The 18,972-nt window shown below is 47.2% G+C and overlaps 1 protein-coding gene across 2 annotated transcripts in view; it reads left to right on the plus strand.

The window, feature by feature from the left end:
• Positions 1-268: 268 nt before the first annotated feature.
• The window catches only part of HUNK (hormonally up-regulated Neu-associated kinase), a 101,528-nt gene continuing 82,824 nt past the window's right edge, over positions 269-18,972 (plus strand). For both annotated transcript variants that reach the window (XM_072968471.1, XM_072968481.1), the window contains exon 1: positions 269-2,120. In XM_072968471.1, the coding sequence (XP_072824572.1) occupies positions 1,860-2,120 (261 nt within the window). In that variant the 5' untranslated portion in view covers positions 269-1,859. The remainder of the gene's footprint in view (positions 2,121-18,972) is intronic.

Raw genomic sequence — 18,972 nt, forward strand, 5'->3', positions numbered from 1 at the left:
GGGTGGAGTGGCCGCGAAGAAGCTCCTTAAGCACAACAAGAAAAACATCTGAAAGTGTATTTTTAACACTGGCAAAAGGGAACAATGAGAAGACTGATGGAAAAAACACGCTCAGTCAGAACACGTGAGTAGTTGATCATAGCATATTAGATCTACTTAAAACAGGCATTTGTCTGGGTCACTTTTCAGATGGGTCAGGAAGCCCCCAAGACATTGGATTTTTGACAGCTGTACCCCCTCCCAGCCCCGTCCCAATCTACGAGCATTTACGTGGATTGTGCCATAATTGTTTACCTAGGAGTCAATAAAGAAAGGAACTTGTTTAGGACCGAATCCTTCCTTTCAACTCTGCTGTTGTAATATCATGGGTTACGTGTGCATTAAACGCTGGCGCCTTTTATCTGGCTGTTCAACAGGTAGCATTTTGTAAATGCCTCCCCCAACCTTCTTCCTCCCCCCGCTTCTCCCTCACGAGTCTTCATTTTTGGTTTGAGAAGACACTGGGGATCCCGGAGAAGATCAGAGTCGTCAGGGCAGCTGCACTTGTTTACGAGGGATGAGCAGAGTCAGGGCGCGCACAGAACAAAAGCCTCCAGGAGCAGCGAGCGCTGGTCCACCTCCTCCTGCAATCGCCCGCATCATTTCAATGGAAAGCAGAAAAGGTGTAAACGTACAAGCAGCGACAGCAAGCGCCCTGGTTCCTACGTTACCGCTGCTACTATTATTGTTGCGGCTGCTCCTCCTCCAACACAGTGTTCCCGTCTGGTGTGAGCCCGGGCAGACGCCCCGCCACCTCTCCACCCTTTCTTCCATCCATCCTATTTTCCACCCATCCAGGGTCCAGAGAGCCCTACTGTGTGCAAGGCCCTGGGCTGTACACCCACCGGGCACCTAACCGACAGTCCGCCAGGTCCAAGAGCGCCTCCTTCCCTTCCTCCTGCCCTGGTGGGTGCGGCCAGTGGTGGGGGATTTCATCGCGGGAAGGACCAGAAAGCACAAGCCCAGAATCCGGGAAAGAGGCGCAGCGGGAGGCGGCCCGACTTGGGCGGCCCGGGAGCGCGCGTCTCAGCGGCCGCGCGGGGTCTCCCCGTCTGGCGCTCAGGTGGCTCCGCCGCCCACTCGCCGCTCCCCTCCCCGGGCCCTCCCCTCTCCGGCGAGGGTCGAGTTTGGCTGTTGCGCGCGGGGAAGGAGGGGCTACGAGGGATTTGAAAGTGCACAGGCTGCGGAGTGGAGCTCGCATCTGTTCCCGCCGCCCGCGACCGGATTAAATTTCTGCAAATTCAAACTGAATGGGGCTTTCTTCTGCTGCCTTCCAGAGGGCGCCTGCAGCCCGCCGCGCGCTCCTCTCGGGCGGGAGCGGCCGCCCGGAGCGCAGCTAGAAGCCAGCGAGCCGGACCCGAGCCCGTGCGGGCCAGCCGGCGGCGGCGAGGGCTGAGGCTGCGGAGGCGCCTGGGCTCGGGCACCAGGCACTCCGGCCCCGGGACCCGGCACCGGACCGCGCCCCCCGCCGCCCCTCCCGGACCAGCGCGCCCTCTGCGCACCCGAGCAGGGCGACTGTCACTAGCCGCCCGGACGGGACCCGGAGTGGGGTCTCTAGGTCCCGAAAGGGGCCCGGGTGACCCTCCGAAGAAGAACTTCTTGGGGGCGGGCCCCTGGGACCCCGTGGCCCAGGCGGCCGCTATTGTCTGCGCGCGGCGCGCGGCGCTCGGCGGCGGCTCGGGGCGCGGGAGCCGCGGGCCGGGCGGGGCCGGGCCCGGGGCGGCGGCAGGAGGAGCCGGGGGAGCCGGGGAGCCAGACTAGGAGGAGGAGCCGCGAGCGCGGGAGGCGAGCCGGAGCGGCGCGGGCCGCGGGCTAGCGCGATGCCGGCGGCGGCGGGGGACGGGCTCCTGGGCGAGCCGGCGGCTCCGGGGGGCGGCTGCGGCGCTGAGGACGCGGCCAGGCCGGCGGCAGCCTGCGAGGGAAGTTTCCTGCCGGCCTGGGTGAGCGGCGTGCCCCGCGAGCGGCTCCGCGACTTCCAGCACCACAAGCGCGTGGGCAACTACCTCATCGGCAGCAGGAAGCTGGGCGAGGGCTCCTTCGCCAAGGTGCGCGAGGGGCTGCACGTGCTGACCGGAGAGAAGGTGAGCCGCCCGGGGCGCCGGCCCCGGGCCCTCGGGCTGGGCATTCGGGGCGGGAGGGGCAGCGGGACCCTCTGTGGAGAGAAACGCGCTGCGAGTCCGGCTGCGGAGCGCGGGCCGAGCGCCTCCCTCTCCGCCTGCCTTTGCTCGCGGGTTGAAAGAGCGGTCGAGCCAAACGCGCGCGCAGGCCCTCGCAGCCCTTCCCGAGGGGTGATCTGGGGTCGCTTTCCCCGGTGGGCGGCTGGTTTACCCGCGAAGCCGCCCGCAGCCTTTTTGCTCCTCGAAAGGCGCCGCCTGGCGGACAGCGGCGCGGGGGGTAGGGTAGGGGGACGCCGCGCTCGGGGCCGGTAGGGGCTGTAGATCAGCGCGGAGGCGGGAACCAGGGCTGGAGTGTGTGCGTCCTTCTGTTGTGGGTGGGAGGGCTGATTAGCCAGCCCTTGGGGGAACTTGTAGTCTGATCCCCATCCTAGGCTGTGGAGAGGAGGTGCGGGAAAGGCCGAGACCACAGGGGCATTCCCCGCTGTGTACTGGGGCGACTGGGGGAACTTTTTCGTGCTCAGAGTAGAGTTTTCACACGCCGCCTTTCCCTCCACCCGCCCTTCCCACCCCTGCATCCCGCTATCACCGCCAATCATTCCACCCCCTCTCTGGGTCCTCACTCCGGCTGCTGGGGTGGGAGCTCTGGCAGGTACAGAAGCACACACTGATACCCCCAGACTGCAGAGGCTGGGAGACTCCTTATCTTTCTAGAAGAGGGGAAAGCAGAGGAAGACCCCCAGGGTTGTGGAGGAGCACCCCCTCCAGGCTTGTGAGAAGTTGTTGGGTTGTGAGCCCTTGCCAGGCACGGCCCGGATAGACCTAAGTTACAACTTAGAAGACACTAAAAATATGATGACACGTTTAGGTGAGGATGCCCCAGCCTGGGAGTTACCCCAAGCTTGGAACTGTTTCAGACTAGGGCTGCCCCAAGCTCATGGTCACCTCAGACTCAAGGCTCCCCATTTTGCCCCTCTGCCCCAGGCTGGGGCTTGCTTAGTACAGGTGAGGTAGTACGCCCTTTATGTGGCCCATTCACCAGGGACGCATCAGCAGTATGGGAGGGACAAGGAAGCCCCTGGCTTCCTACCTGCCCTCCCACCCCCTGCCCTGGCATCTTCTGCCCAGCCTGGGAGTTCCTGGGAATGCTCTGCAGTGGGACCTCTGATTACAGGGCCAGCAGCCTGCCCTCTGGTCCCCAGCCTCACCTATCTTTAGTTACCCTCCTTGGTTCCCTACTGTGTCCTCGAGCCGCTTGCATTTGAGTGCAGGTCTCATTTGTCCTCTGTTCCTGCAGCTACTCTGGGTGGGGTGCTCCTTTGTTTTGAGTAAGTGGGGTTAGAGTGAGTAGTTTTGGAAGTGCCTCTTGCTTGAATTTCCATGCAAAAGGCACATGATCAGAATTTACTTTCTGAACTGAGGATCCCTTCAAAGAAGAAGGAAAAAAAAAATCCTCCAAGCCTCATTCTAGTCTAGAGGGAGCGCTGCGCACTTTCCTCCTGGGTTCTAAGTGGGCTGAGAACTTACACAGCCCGTCTGGGCTCCAGGATGCCCGGGGCCCAGCTCGCTGATTACGCTGCGCTCACTTCTCCGTCCCTGTGTAAATTCCTCTTGGCACAGGTGGCAGGACTTCATTTTCATTCGAAATGTGTAGGATTCAGTCAGGTTGTGTATGCTTCCTCTTGAAACTTAACATAAAGAGACCAGGCTTTATGTTGACAGTTTCCTGCGCGGTGTTGTGGCTCCAGTTCCTCCCCGGTGCACTTTTGCCCCATAATATCAGGCTGTTAGCCTTGGCGGAACTGCCTGAGGATTCTCTCAGAGCTCAGTCCCCAGCCGGGTGCTTGGGTTCCAGAACACTGTGCGGGGCCCATGGGCAGACTGGAATGCGGGAGACTCCTGCCCGAATAGGGTCCAGTGAGGAGCCCTCTGCACCCTGAGGTGCTCATGCCCATTTATCTCTTCTTCTTCCTTAAGTGGTGAATCTCACTTTATTTCCGCGTCAGGAGGAACTATAAATTGGATGTAAAATTATTTTGCTGGACTGACTGGATCTAGTGAAGGAGGATGGTTCTGAGGATGAAGGAGGGGCTGGGAGATTTTTCTGACGTGGTCTACTTCAGCCAGGAGAATTGGTACTCCAGGGACTGTAAGAATCGTGAGAAATCTGGATTTTAGTTCACTTAATTGCCAGCTTTAAGGAACCATTGGGTGTCATTCATAGCCCTTATCTTCCAAATCCAACACCTTTAATGCTTAACTAATAGATTTAGTTTTTGGCAGGTCGTAGGGATTCAAGTGATGTGTGTGTGTGTGTGTGTGTGTGTGTGTACAACTCTGCCTGGGAAGGATTGCTGAGTTCATGCGTCCCCGCCCCCACTCATGTTCTGGATATTGTCTTACTAAGGCCAGGACAAAGGTGAAGTCAACCTCACACTATTTGCAGCCTCCAGGTCTCATTAAAAGGTGAGCTATTAAGAGGGTTTTTGCCCAGAGAAAGGAGTAATCCTGTGAGCCAAACAAGGGGAGACCTTGAGATGACAGGACCCGAGGCAGGGAAACAGGTGTCCCCAGAGGGTGACGTTAATGTCCCAGGAAGGCCTCTCACCTCAATACTTCCCTCCTTGGCGGAGGGTGTACTTTCTGGAGAAAGCACTTCACTTTTTTTCCTTTCCTTTTCGAAAGGCCACAGACCACTGCAAGAGGGGAATTAAGTCATTAACACTGTAGTAAGAAATAGATGTAGCCCCTTATGCCACCCCCTGGGTGGAAGGATCCAAGGCAGTTGTTGTGAGGAATCAGTTCATTAAAAATCTGAAAGGGCGGACGGAAAAAGGGAGGAAGAGGAGGTGCCCCACATTTGGTCTGCTTCACAGTTGAAGTCTCAAACTGTATACATTGTTTTGGGTGATTTATGCCAAAATTGAGAGTATTGCTGGTTTGGGGGCACTTAGAGTGTGTGTGTGTCTGTGTGTGTGTGAGAGAGAGAGAGTTGCTTTTTGACTTGGCACATAGTCCCAAAACGTTTTGGGTTCCTCCCATGGTTCGCTGGGAGTTACTGAGTCCAACTGACAGAAGGAGCCCCCTGACGTTCATTTCAGGCTTCAATCCTGTCTTATGACAAGGCTCCTTTCCCCACCACTCCTGCAGGACAGTATTTTTTTTTTTTTCTTGCCTGCCTCTCACTGAAGTTGTTTGAAAGTCATTTGAATCAGGACGGCCCTTTTACTGCCTGAAAATAAAGGCTGGCTTTGGGCAAGACCAAATTTTGTCCTCCTTTAGCTTTGAGTTGGTGCAGCCTCCGTTAATGTGGCTTTAAAAGTAAATAATTCACTCGATCATGTGAAACTCTTAATCGGCGCATTCTCAGTCTGTCTTGGACTAGTTGATGATTAGACGAGGAAAAACGATCACAAAATCAGACTTTGAAAAGTATTCTCAGTAGCTTTGAGACAAAGAGCAAAGTTGCTGAGCAGGAGAATCAAGTGACAGCTTTAAAAGACCCAGAGAGAGGTGTGCTTGCGACCTCTGATGCTGGTCCTCAAAACCTGGGAAGCGCGTAATCGCTGGCACTTCACAGGTTGTTATTGCATTTAAAAAAATGATAAGGTGTAGCTGCAGAGGCTTACAGAGAAAAGCACACGTGTATCTCAGGTGTCGAGCTGGTTTCACAGGCAGGCAAAGCTGCAAAAACGGGCAGAGAGTTGATGCCACAATTACCTTTTTTGTGATTGTCTCCCTAAGAGACACAGTTGGGTACATAAAATGATTAGTTAAGATGTTTGAATATTTTGTTCTAACCATTGGTTTAAAAAAAAAACAAACCCTGAGTGGAGGGTATAGCTCCGTGGTAGAGCATGTATTCAGCACGCATGAGGTCCTGGGTTCAATCCCCAGGACTTCCATTAGAAAAAAAAAGCCTGTTTATCACTTTCACTGGAGCTATTTTGGGGCTTAAAAAAAGGATTGCCTGCTTAGTAAGCTGTCAATAATTCTACTTCGGGCCCTACAGTGCCAGATACCTGGAGTGAAGGAGTTACTAAAAATACAGTTTACTATGTTTTTCAGAGCAGGAAATATGACTAATTTTAGAGATCGCCTTTTGGCAGATTGTTTTTAACGAGTATTTCTGAAACAAACAGGTGCTAAATCCTGTTTTTTTTTTTTTTTTGTAAGAGCTAGAAATTTAGGGGTAATAGCTCTGAGGAATAAGAAATACTTAAGAGAACTGGAAATTCCTATTAATCCTCAGCAGGGATTTCTTGGCAAGCAAGAGGCGTTTGGCAGAAGCACCTGCTCAGCATGTCATGTGTGACAAGGCAGTGCCTATAATTTCCGAGATTGCAGTTTGCAGGCACAAGCTTTTTGAACTTCCTGCCCGGGCTCATCTTTTTGAAGTCCTCGCGAACGGTGGAAATTGGCACTTAGGGCTGGCTTCTCAGTGTTCACTGATACGCAGGTCCCATGGACTTCAAAGGGCGCTTGGAGTCGGCACAACAGTGCTGAGCGGTGCCCACGAAGAGGAGTGCAACCCTCGATTTTCTCTGCAGGTGTGGAGTCACCGGCACAGGCTGGGCTCAGCTGCATCGTGTCGTACAACGCCGGCTGCGTGGCAGTCGTCCATCCCAGGGCTTATCGTCCCAGAAGGTGTGGGGGGCGGCAGCGGTGTCTGCCCCGGGGGGAGGGCCAGGCAGGGTGTGCTCTGTGGGAAGGCGGTTTGGGCACAAAGTGTCATTTACCTGGGGATGGACACCTCATCTTGATTATTCATGATAACCGAGTGACCTGCTTGCTCTCCTGGCTAATTGAAACCCACAGATAATCCCCGAGCCTTATTTTTAGCAAACTGGTGAAACCTTTTCCTCTGCTCAGCCTGGGCTCTGGCCACTTTCAAGTGCTGACCTGAATTGAATTTCGCCCTCTCTAACGTAGATGCTCTTGGTTGCTAGGATGACCAGAGCAGGAGAGGGGTGAATGGTACCCGAGAAGACAGGTGGAGAGAGCTGTTGCCTCTCCTTTCTCCTGCACACCAGCTCAGTGGTATAGTGCTTTCTGGTGTATTCAGGGTCTTCCGTGCATTTTCTCATTAGATGCTAGAAGTGGCCCTGGGTGGGTGAGAATGAACTTGCCAGTGTCCTTACCCCCATTGAGCACGTGGAAGTATGCCCTGGCTAGATTCTTCCTCAACCCTTCTCTTCTCTGTGGCTCGGGCTATCCTAACCAGGTGACTTAACACAACAGAAATGTCTTCTCTTCTACTTTTGGAAGCCTGAAGACCAAAATCAAGGTGTTGGCAGAGCCTCTGAAGGCTCAAGGGGAGGGTGCTTCCATGCCTCTTCCAGCTTCTGGTGCCTGCGATCCTTGGCGTCCCCTGGCATGTAGCTACTGCACCCTCATCTATGCCTCTGCCTTTGCATGGCTTCTTTTCTCTAGGTGTCTTCCTGGGCACCACATCTCCCTTTCCTTATAAGGACATCAGTCGTTGGATTTAGGGTCACCCCTAAAATGGTAGGAATGCCCTTTAACTTGATGACATCTGCAAAGACCCCATTTCCAATCAGGCCACATTCACAGGTGCCAGGGGTTGGGACTTGAACACATGGTTTGGTGGGATGCAGTTCAACCCACAACACCTTCTTAGATACGAAGCTTGCATTGCAGGTAATTTCCTGGAAAGTGGACCTTGAGAAGGCGGGGGATGTGGTCTTAAGGCTTATACGCAGGACCAGCACCTGGGAGGGGAAGAGAGGGGAGCAGCAAGGCAGCATTAGGCAGAGGAAGAAGTTGGGTCCTGATGCCATCCCAGCCGAAGCCCCCACCCTTGCCATGGTGATCTCAGGAGCTGAGATGTCCAAGCTGGGGCTCTATATCTTTATATTGGCTGAGGTGTCCACGTTGGGGCGAGGGGACCAGGCCTTTATACTTTTGGACCCATCGTTGGATGGGGGCTGCCTTGGGAGGGCACATGGCCTTGAACACTTGCTGAGGGCAGTTCCTCGGGTGAGCTCACAGCAGACAGCCAGCAGCAGCAATAGCTGGGGAGGAAGTTCTTAACCCAGAAAAGTGAGCAGTGAGGCCGGATGTCCACGGCTTGCTGGGGGAGACAGGGCCAGAGCACAAGGTCTCAATTTGAGTTCAAGCTGGTTCCATAAACAAAGTGGGCAGCTTCCCCAGCCCACTTTGCCAACCAAGTTGTGGTGCCTCCACCTGAAATGAGGGAATAGCATACAGAGTCTCCGTTCTAAGCGCTCTGAGCATCCTGGGACTATTCTGGCCTCAGGTTTCTTTGCAGTGAGGATCCTCAGGGCTCTCTGTTTGGTCTGTGGGTACTTTTAGGGCACTTTCATATGTTCTCTGTGTTTTCTCTTGAGAAATTTATGTCAACAGAGTTTGGCGAACTTGGTGACCAGTGTGTCTGTCTAATCATGAGGCAGTGGGAGAGACCCTCCCTCCCCCGTCACTCTGGAATTGTGGGAATTTGGATTACTGTCAAATAGAGTCACGGTTCCAGACACTGGGATGACAGAAAGATTGCTGGAGGGGCTGGGGAGCCATCTCTTAGCATCCTCTTAACCACTTTCTCCTTCGTAGCACCGGCACTGCTCTACCAAGCTTTGCAATTTCTAATTACTAGGTTCTTTTTGGTTGTTAATCACTCATGTGTGCGTGTTTTAAGATTCATATGGTTACATTTTGGAATAGGTAATGCAGACACATGGTCTACAATGGAAAAGTTTCAAGAGGGGAAGCAGTGAGAGGTAATTCTGCCTCCATCTGTGGGCCTCAGTGATGAGTTCCTCTCCCCAGAGGTAGCCCGACTTCTAGCCTCCTGTGTGGCCCTCCAGACATACTCCATCTGCATACAAGTGTACATACATCTGATACTCTATGTGCATACATTTGTAAATGTAGAGAGAAAGATGTATTTTTACACTGTACATGCTGTTCGGTATCTTGCTTTTTTAGCAACTTAGCAATATGTCTTGAACATCTTTTCCCTAAATTACTACAGAATTGCCTTATTCTTTTTAATTCCTGCATAGTATTCATTGTATGGTGGTACCGTGTTTACTTTTCCATTCCCTGCTGATTCAGTCCATAGATGTTATTTAAAAAATTGAGCACAATTGAAAAATGGGCATTTAGGTTGTATACAATTTTTTTTTTACTCCCAAATTGTGCTGCAGTAAATTTTATCTGTGCCTATGTGTCATTTTGTAAATGTTTCAAGTATACCTAAGGAATAAATTCCTAGTCTTAGGTGAGAGGGTATGATTATGTTAACTGTTGATGAATATTACCTGCCATAGAGGTTGTCCCAGTTTATACTTCCATTAACCTGGTATGGCAGTATCTTTCCACATCTTTGTCAATATAAGGCAGTCTCAAACTTTTTGATCTTTACCAATCTAGTAGAGTAAACATGGTATCTTGTTTTATGTGGATTTCTTGTATTTTTGAGTTGAGCATATTTTCATATGTCCAACAACAATTTTCATTTCTGCTAATTTTTTCATGTCCATTCACCATCTTCCCTTGGGTTTTTGGTCCTTTTCTTATTGATTTATAGGCACTTTTTATATATTAAGGCAGTTAGTCCTCTTTCAGTGATGTATTTTGAAGCCTCCTCCATCTTGCCTGCTCCCTGTTTATTCTTTTTTTTTTAAATTGAAATATAGTTGTGTAGTATAACATAACATTGTAGTTTCTGGTGTATAGCGTAGTGATTCAGTTGTACATATATAGATATTCTTTTTTACATTCTTTTTCATTATAGGATATTTTAAGATATTGAATATGGTTCCCTCTGCTATACAGTAGGACCTGTTGTTTTTCTACTGTATATACAGTAGTTACCATCTGCAAATCCTGAACTGTCAAATTACCCCTTCACCCTCCCCTTTCCCCCTTGGTAACTTTTCCCCTTTGGTAGCCATAAGTTTGTTTTCTGTGTCTGTGAGTCTGTTTAGTAAATAAGTTCATTTGTATCGTATTTTAGATTCCACATATAAGTGATACCATATGGTAAGTTTTTTTTCCTCTTTCTGACTTACTCTACTTAGTATGACAATCTCCAGGTCCATCCATGTTGCTGCAGATGGCATTATTTCATTCTTTTTTATTTATGTCTGTGTAGTGTTCCATTGTGTATATATACCACATCTTCTTTACCCAGGAAGTGTATATTTAGGTTGCTTCCATATCTTGGCCATAGTAAATAGTGCTGCTGTGAACATTGGGGTGCACATATCTTTTCAAATTAGTTTCCGCCAGACACATGCCCAGGAGTGGGGTTGCTCTCACCAGCTGTATAGTTTGCTAGTGCCGCTGTAACAGAGTATCACACACTGGGTGGCTTAAACAAGTAGAGACTTATTCACACGGTTCTGGAGGTCAGAGTCCAAAATCAAGTTGTTGGCAGGGTTGGCTCCCTCTGACGGCTGTGAGGGAAGGATCTGCTGCTCTCCTTGGTTTGTGGGTGGCTGTCTTCCCTCTGTGTCTTTTCACATGCGTGTCTGTCTCTGTGCCTGCGTGTCCCCTTTTTATGAGGATGCCAGTCATACTAGATTAGAGCCCACCCTAGTGTCCCCTCTTTAATTGATTACCTCTGTCAAGATCATTGTTGCCAAATAAGGTCCCATTCTGAGGCACTGCGGTTAGAACCTACTATAGTCTGAGTTTTGTGTCCCCTCAAATTTCATACATTAAAACCGATTCCCCAGTATGACAGTATTAAGAGGTGGGGCCTCTGGAAGGTCATTACATGATGGGGTTTGTGGTCTTAAAAAGAGACCCCAGAAGTCTCTTCCCTTTCTGCCGTGTGAGGACACAGCAAGAAGATGGCTGTGTGTGGACCAGGAAGAGAACCCTCCCCAGACACCAAATCCGCCTTGACTTTGGACTTCCCTGCCTCCAACTCTGTGAGAAATAAATTTCTGTTATTTACAAGCTACCTAGCCCATGGTATTTCTTTTTATAGCAGCCTGAACAGACCAAGATAGGTCTTAAACATACGAATTTGTGGGGGGGTACTCAGTTCAACTCAAAATCTCACCTGATCCCATGGTATATATTTATATGTTCAGGTGTTTATTTGTCTCCCCACAAGACTGGAAGCCCCATGAGGAAGAGGTCTGTGCTCCGTCCTCGGTGGCTAGAATAGTACCTGGTACAGAGGAGGTGCTCTGTAAGTAAACATGTTTTGAATGGATGAAAGAATGCTCTGCTCTCCCCAGGACATGAGGTCAGCCTTCTGGACGACAGTGTCCCCATTTGGCCAGGGATGGTTCTGAAAGCCCTGTCTCTCTCACCTCTTGCAGCTCCTGGGTGTGTGTGTGTGAGCGATGAGTAGATGGGACAGGCTGTCTAACTGGCGCTCTTTGGGAAGCATCCCAGCCCCGGAACAACCGTGTCTCCTGCAGGGACTTGTTACGGGGCTCGGTATCAGAGTGACCAGGCAAGGCAGAGGAATATTCTGCAATGTCATGGGGCTGTTAATGGACCCTCAGTTCTTTCCTGAGAAAATGTTCCAACAGTGCAGCAGATGGGTGATGTTGCTATTTGCAAACATACATTTTTTTTGGATGTTTCCCATGGAGATATATGAAGTTTTGGATTCTGTCTCTTTGACTACAGTTTTTTTTTTTAAATAAGTTTATCAGTCTCGTGGCCAAATTGCTGCCAAAACATTTAGCAAACCTGCTTACTTCTCTTGCCCGTTCTCTGAGCCATTTGCTCTGTTCTCATCCCTTTCCTTGCGTTACCCCTGTCACTTTTATCTCCTGTGAGTTCTTGTCTTACATCCTGCCCCATGGCTTTTTGGGAAGGTGTCTGGCCATCTTTCTGACTCTGTTGAGACAGTCTTGTTCCACGAATTTCCTCTCCTGGTCATGACTTGCTCTTTGTCAGCTCTGTGAATAGCACCCGGGAGGGTGGACAGCGGTGATGGATGTACACACTGCGTGTGGTGCTGAGGGACAGTCTGTTTAGGATGATGGGATGAAGTTCAGGTTCTGGAGCAGAGCAGGGCTTTTGTGACCTTCTGAGTCACCAAAACCTACAGGAAAGGACTGAGTGCTTCCTCTTGGCTTTGACCATGAGGATGTAATACTGATAATGATGGTAATAATTAACATTTATGGATTGCATACCATCTGCTAGGCTATGTCTGAAAACCCTGTCCCTCTCTGCTGCATGATAAAATTTATTCCTTACAATGACCTTTTGTAGTAGGTACCATTGTCCCGATTTCGCAAGTTAGGTTGACCAGCCATCTTGAGGTGCCCGAGAGTCTGGAAAGTCCCGAATTTTGGGAAACTCCTCAGGTAACAGCAAAACCAGATGAACCCAAGGGAGCATTTCATCCATGTTTGAAATCTTACTAAAGGATTTCAGATACAAGTATTAAAGAGCAATTCATCAGATTGTGAATCAGGGATGAATGAACCAAAGCCCAAAGCCCTGGGCATGACTGGGATGCTTGCTGTGGATGATGACCTTCTCGGATGGTCCTGGGTAGTGAGGGGGGCCTTTTCCCACCCCTTGGCTCCAACGTGCTAGGTTCACAGTGCACTCCGAGTCTCCAAGCGTGGGCAGAGGTACTGGGCTGTCATCTTTTCCAAGTTCACTATGAGATGAAGAGCTTGAGCCTGGGGTGTATGTGTGTGTGTATGTGTGTGTGTGTGTGTACTATTAAATAAACATCATAGTACCAAGCTAATTATAAACACAACTTTGTGGTAGCAGATTTTTCTTTTTTTAAACTTTTGAAAAATTGAAGTATAGTTGATTTACAATGTTGTGTTAGTTTCTGGTGTACAGCATAGTGATTCAGTCAAACATATACATATTCTTTTTCAGATTCTTTTCCAAGATAGCGAATATAGTTCCCTGGGCTATACAGTAGGTCCTTGTTTATTTATTTGTATATATATAATAGTGTGTGATGTTAATCCCAAACTCCTAATTTATCCCCTCCTTTCCCTTTGATAACCATAGTTTGTTTTCTGTATCTGTGAGTCTATTTCTGGTTTGTAAATAAGTTCATTTGTATCCTTTTTTTTTTTTAAGACTCCACATATAGTGATATGGTATGTCAGTAACAGACTTTCTTAATGAAGGAAGCAGTGAGGACTGGTAGCCACTTTGAGTTGCTCTGGTTAGCGTTCAATCTTAGCTTTAGTACCATTTTTTTTGCCCTGGAGGAAGAAAAATCTGTATGAGGGGAGAGAAGATTTTTTTTTTAATAAACTTTATTCTTTTAGAGCAGTTTCAGGTTCACAGCAGAACTGAGCAGAAAATACAGAGAGTTCACACATAGCCCTCCCTACCCACATATATATACTCCCCTACTGTCAACATCCCTCATCAGTGTGGCATATTTGGTTTACAATCGATGAACCAACATGGGCACATTATTATCAACCAAAGTCCGTAGTTTACAGTAGGGTTCACTCTTGATGTTGTACATTCTATGGGTTTTGACAAATGCATAATGACATGTAGCCACCACTACAGAATCATATAGAATAATTTCATTGCCCTAAAAATCCCTTGTGCTCCATCTGTTCATTGGGGAGAGAGGATTTTTGAATCAAATGGTGAAGCTGCAAGAGCACTTCTTATGTAGCTCACTGAACAATTCGTTAGAGTCTCCTTGTTAGAACACCCTCCTTCAAGGGTGAACACAGATTGTTTATTAAAAACAAAGCAAAACACCCAGTGCCTTTGTCTTGCTTTTTATGCAGACTGTTGGAGCTAGGCTAGCTTTTTGAAGCCTTTGCTCAGCCCCCATTTGGGCTGAGAGGGGTCACCAGAGGCAGATGGAAGGAGGAAGTGCCCGAGTGAAAATGAAGCTTCAGAAAAAGTTGGTTGTAAAGTCTGGGATCAGAATATTCTAGCATTTTATCTGAGCCCTACTTCAGTGAAACCAAAGGGACGAAGATAAGTGTTATCACTGACGTAAATCTGGTCTTCAGTCGGAATTACTGGTGCTCTGATGTAGAAGTCTGGCTTTTTAAGTGCATTCTTTATTCCAGGTTAAAAATTTAATTAGAGAAACTAGTCGATGACTCAGTTCTCAGCTGAGCATTTACATTTATACCACTAATAAAAAACTTGTTTTGAAAACACTTCTTCAGGTTTGTAAAGTGTCAGTCCCACAGGATGACATTTTATTCTACTTAAAACTAACATTTGTAATTTCAAGCCCAATTTGACATAATGAAACTTGAATTTCCCTCTGGAGGGAAGGTGCTTTATGGCTGTTGTACTCCCACCCAATTCATTACCCTGAGATGCTTTTTCTTAGATCAAGAATGAGCTTTTTATCATAGAGGGCCATCAAATTAAAGCACCTGAGAGTGTGTAGGATAACAAGAACTTTCTTTCCAATAATCAGACTTAGAATAATATCCTACAGGTTTCAATGGGGCATATTTATATTTATAAATATATATAAATAAAATAAATCACATATAAATCATCTAATATAAATTAGTGTTTTTTCCTGTGATCAACTATAAATATTTAAAAAATAATTAAAAAAATATCTTGGACTAAGTAACTTGTGTTTTAGGATTCTTTAAACTAGTCCAGTCACAGGTACATTCTAGAATATTTGAGGTTTTTAGTAAATCAGGATAAATCCTAGGCTAATATTTGTTAATTGCCATGTATTTTTTTCTTGCATAGCCACTTACAAATAATATTTCATTCTTAACTCTGCCACTTGCTACCACACTTGACTAAATACATTTCATCATCTACTCCTTTTCTGTTTTTAGATACCCTAAAACAATTATCCTTTTTTTTTTCTGATTCATTAAACATAATTCTCCCCTGTCCCCCACCTCCGTTCTCCCCCCATCCCCTGGTTCCTCATGGAAATTAAAACAGAAACACAAGGCGGAAAATAAAAATCACCTGTAATCACACAACCCAGTGATAGTCACTGGGTTAAGGTGTTCGAGCTGGTTACATTTGATACAGATATATACATATATATGCATACATATATATGTGTGTGTATATATACACTTTTAAAAAGTGTATTTTGATAATTAGTAGGGTGTATCATAATTAGTGTACTTGATTGAAAATGTGTTTTCTCTTTTATTAACTATTGTTAATAATTTTCCCTCATTTTCTTCCTGTTTGTCTTATTGATTTGTACAGACTCTTTACATATTAAGGATAAAAGCTTTTTATCTGCTTTATTGCAGATATTTTCTCCCAGTTGGTATTTAGGTTTTGATTCATTTTATGATTCCTTTTGGGGGGGTACATAAAAATTTTATATTTTGTCTAGACAAACCAATTAGTCTTTTTTCTTTAGTTTTCTCATTTTTTGATATTTAAGTAAACTAGAGGGTTTGTTCTTGGTTTTGCTTTATAAATGATCAGTAAGTCTTGCCAGTGTTTCATTGTTGTCTGCAGAAAAATCTTTGTGTTGACGTGTATTTTTGACTGAATTTTCTAACCTCTTGCATAATGATTTAACCTAATGGGGTCACGTAGTAAAGCACAGACTCAAGAGCTGACAGCCTTGGGTTCCTATGGCCTTTCAGCTGCTACCTAGTAGCTGAGTGATCTTGTGTAAGGTATTCAAACCCTCTAAACTTCAATTTTTTGTATTTGTAAAATGATGATAATAATACCTCATTGGTATTCAGTGGAAATTTGATTAAATGTGTGTATAAAATATATATGTATGCATATGTATAATATACATACATATATGTTTTACATACTTGTATGTGTATATATGTGTAAAGCACATCATTAGTCTGAAAATGTATTCTGTCCTGTGTTAGTGAACTAAGGCAGTGGGTTATTTTCTTCTGTTAGACTTTCACATTTATATTTAACCCTTAAAGATATGTGTTAGTTAGGCTCTTTTAGAAAGCAAGTAACAGGTACCCACTCAATTTATCATGGAAGATGAAGTGTATTTTAAGGATGAAGGGGAGGTGAGGAAGATGACTAGGGCTGCGTCTCCCACCTCTGCAGGAAACACCGCCCTGAGGACGGGAGGGTCTGCAGGACTCCCCAGGGGTCTGGATGTCTGCTTTCCAAACATTCCTCTTCCCTTCCCTTCCTCTGCCTGGAACTTCTCTGACTGTAAAGAACATTCCTCTGTCTGCCATCCTCTCTGCTTTTTGCATCTCTGCCTCCTGGTTTTCCCTTTCTGCTCTTTCTAAGGGTTGTTTCCCTGACATTTCCTGAATTGGGAACATAGTGCTTGGAAGTCTGATTGCTGAATCCTTACTGTCCTGACCTTCTGGTCACCTTTTTTGGCACTGAGCATCCTTTAACAGTAGAAAATCATTTTAACAATAGAAGAAAGAGTAAATTTATAGGTGATTCCCCATGAGTTCCCAGATTGGTACAGTTTAGGAAAATTTATTAGACAACTTAATTCCCCATGTTTTTGATTTGGTTGCCAGCTCTTTCCTCAACACTCAGTAAAACATTCTACTGTCTTTAGGGGTTATGATTTCTTCTCCATTTGTGGTTTTGGGGATATGGGGCTACATTTGTTAACTGGCCCTTCGCTGGAAGTGTCTGTTTCCAGTGTGTTCTAAGATCTCTTTAGAGTCCAGGATTGGGTTAAGAATTTTTTTATTGGATTATTACTGCCAAAATATGTGTTTCCAGTTCCTGTAGTGCCCCCCAAGCTTATCCCTCCCTTCAAAGGCAACTTTATTCTTGTACTTTTTTCAGCTCCATTTGGCTGCCAGTCGTCCTGTGATGTGAGAATAGAATATTGATTGTTTCCTATTGCTTGTGGGACAGGAATGCTTCTTGAATTAGAGCTCATTTTGGAGTTTAAAGTACGAAATGCCAACTTTTGAAGATATCATGTCTAAGATCTCTTTGTTACACAAGGGAAGATTGTCCAGGGCCAAGGGGAAGGGAAGGGAAAAAAGAGAATGGAAAAGAGAGGACAGCTGATGACTTCTCTCTGTTCTAAATCATTCCGTCTACACTCATAGAAGACCCTTCCCATTTCCATAATATCCTTTTAGAAGATTTATTCCTTAATCTGAAGCCATTGGCTAGGTGTACTATGATGTCAGAATGCTCATGGCTAGAGACATTTCCGGGCTGTGAACAGTTTTTAAAGAAAGCCTTATCTCTCCTTGGCCCTTGGAGATGATCGTGTGTTTTTTCATTCAGGCATTTATTGATTGCCGTCTTCATGCAGAGTTGCTGGCCACTTGTATGGGCTTTTGTGCAAATTAGAAAAGGCATATGTGTCTAGGTAGACTTCTTAGAAAAAGATGTTGCCCTGGGCAGACTGTTTAGAAAAAGGCATCCCCTTTGGTAGACCAGTTGGAAATGGACGCCCCCTGAGTGGCTGCAGCTCCATGGTACGTGGTGCCACCAGGCCACACGGGTTGGCAAGCCAAGTGGAGTCTGGGTTTCTGTCCCAAATGGCCCCCTCCAGTGGATGTTTTGTGTGTGTGTGTGTGTGTGTGTGCGTAAAATGCACTGTGAACAGGCACAAGAATCAGATCTGTCCTCAGGAAAGCAGGGACTTTTTAGAGTCAGAACCAAGCCGTGAACCACAGACACATACCTCACGGTATCATGGGAAATACATTTCCTCAAAGAGTGATGGATGAAGTGTCCTAGGCTTTTAGGAAATCTCAAGCAAACTTCTGCAGAATCAATCCTGCTTCCTCTCTGGAAAAGTCCTCTCTAAGAGAAAGACAAGCAAGATGAAGAATCTGGATGAGAAATAAATTCAGTTGTGTTTGTGTTACTCATTTCCCGGGAGACCCAAGGCATACTCTGGCGTATGTAACATTAAGATCTTGGGGGGGAAATGCCCTTCCCTGGAGCCTCAAGACCTGTGACCCCCTGTCTCCTGAGTCATCATTCAACCCGATGGAGAGGACTGAGGCTCAGATCTCCCATGTGTTAAGAGTTGCAGCAGCTGTTCAACTGGAGTCCCATGGATCCTGCTCTACAAGTCCGAACAGAAAAATTCCCCCAAAGTGCTGATTGGGCCTCAGCCCCCTTCTCACGATCCCTTCCTTGGATGGGTAAATAGTGAGACAGTTTAATAAGGGGTCGGTGACAATTACATGCAAGTGGAGAGAATGAAGAGCAAGAGTCTTTGAACAGAGTTGGTTTTCACTGTTGTTTTTCTGGGAAAGGAGCATAATGGTTTGGGGTTTCTCTGTGTGTCAGCTGAGAGGCGCATCTATCTCAGTGTGACAGAGGAAGATTTCAGCAGGAAAGTAACTTTTGATTTATCACACACAGCTGGGTGGGCCATGCCTCACTGGTGCCCAGGCATAAGCAACCTTTTAAATATAGCTGCTCAGTGTGGCTTCTGCCCCTCCAAGGGCTTGTAAGCCGGTGCTTGGTGTTTGCAGTGGTGGTGAGCCACTGTCCTGAGCATCCTCACACAGAGGTCCAAGTCTTGCATCTCTTTGGTTTTTTGTTATGGGCTGAATTGTCCCCCTTCCCGCCCCAAATCCTTTGTTGGAGTTCTAACCCCCAGGACCCCAGAGTGTGGCTGTATTGGGACTTTAAGGAGATAATTACGGTAAAATGAGGTCATGTGGGTGGGCCCTAACCCAGTACCACTGATGCTGTCATAAGAAGAGGGGACCCGGGCACAGATTAGGACAGAGGGAGACCATGTGAAGACCCAGCCAGAAGGCAGCCATCTGCAAACCAACGAGAGAGGCCTCAGGAGAAACCAGCCCTGCTGACACCTTGAACTTGGACCTCCGGCCTCCAGAACTATGAGAAAATAAATTCTGTTGTGTAAGTCACCTGTGCTGTGGTATTTTGTGGCAAA

This window comes from Vicugna pacos, chromosome 1 (genome assembly GCF_048564905.1).
Source record: "Vicugna pacos chromosome 1, VicPac4, whole genome shotgun sequence".
NCBI lineage: Eukaryota > Metazoa > Chordata > Mammalia > Artiodactyla > Camelidae > Vicugna > Vicugna pacos.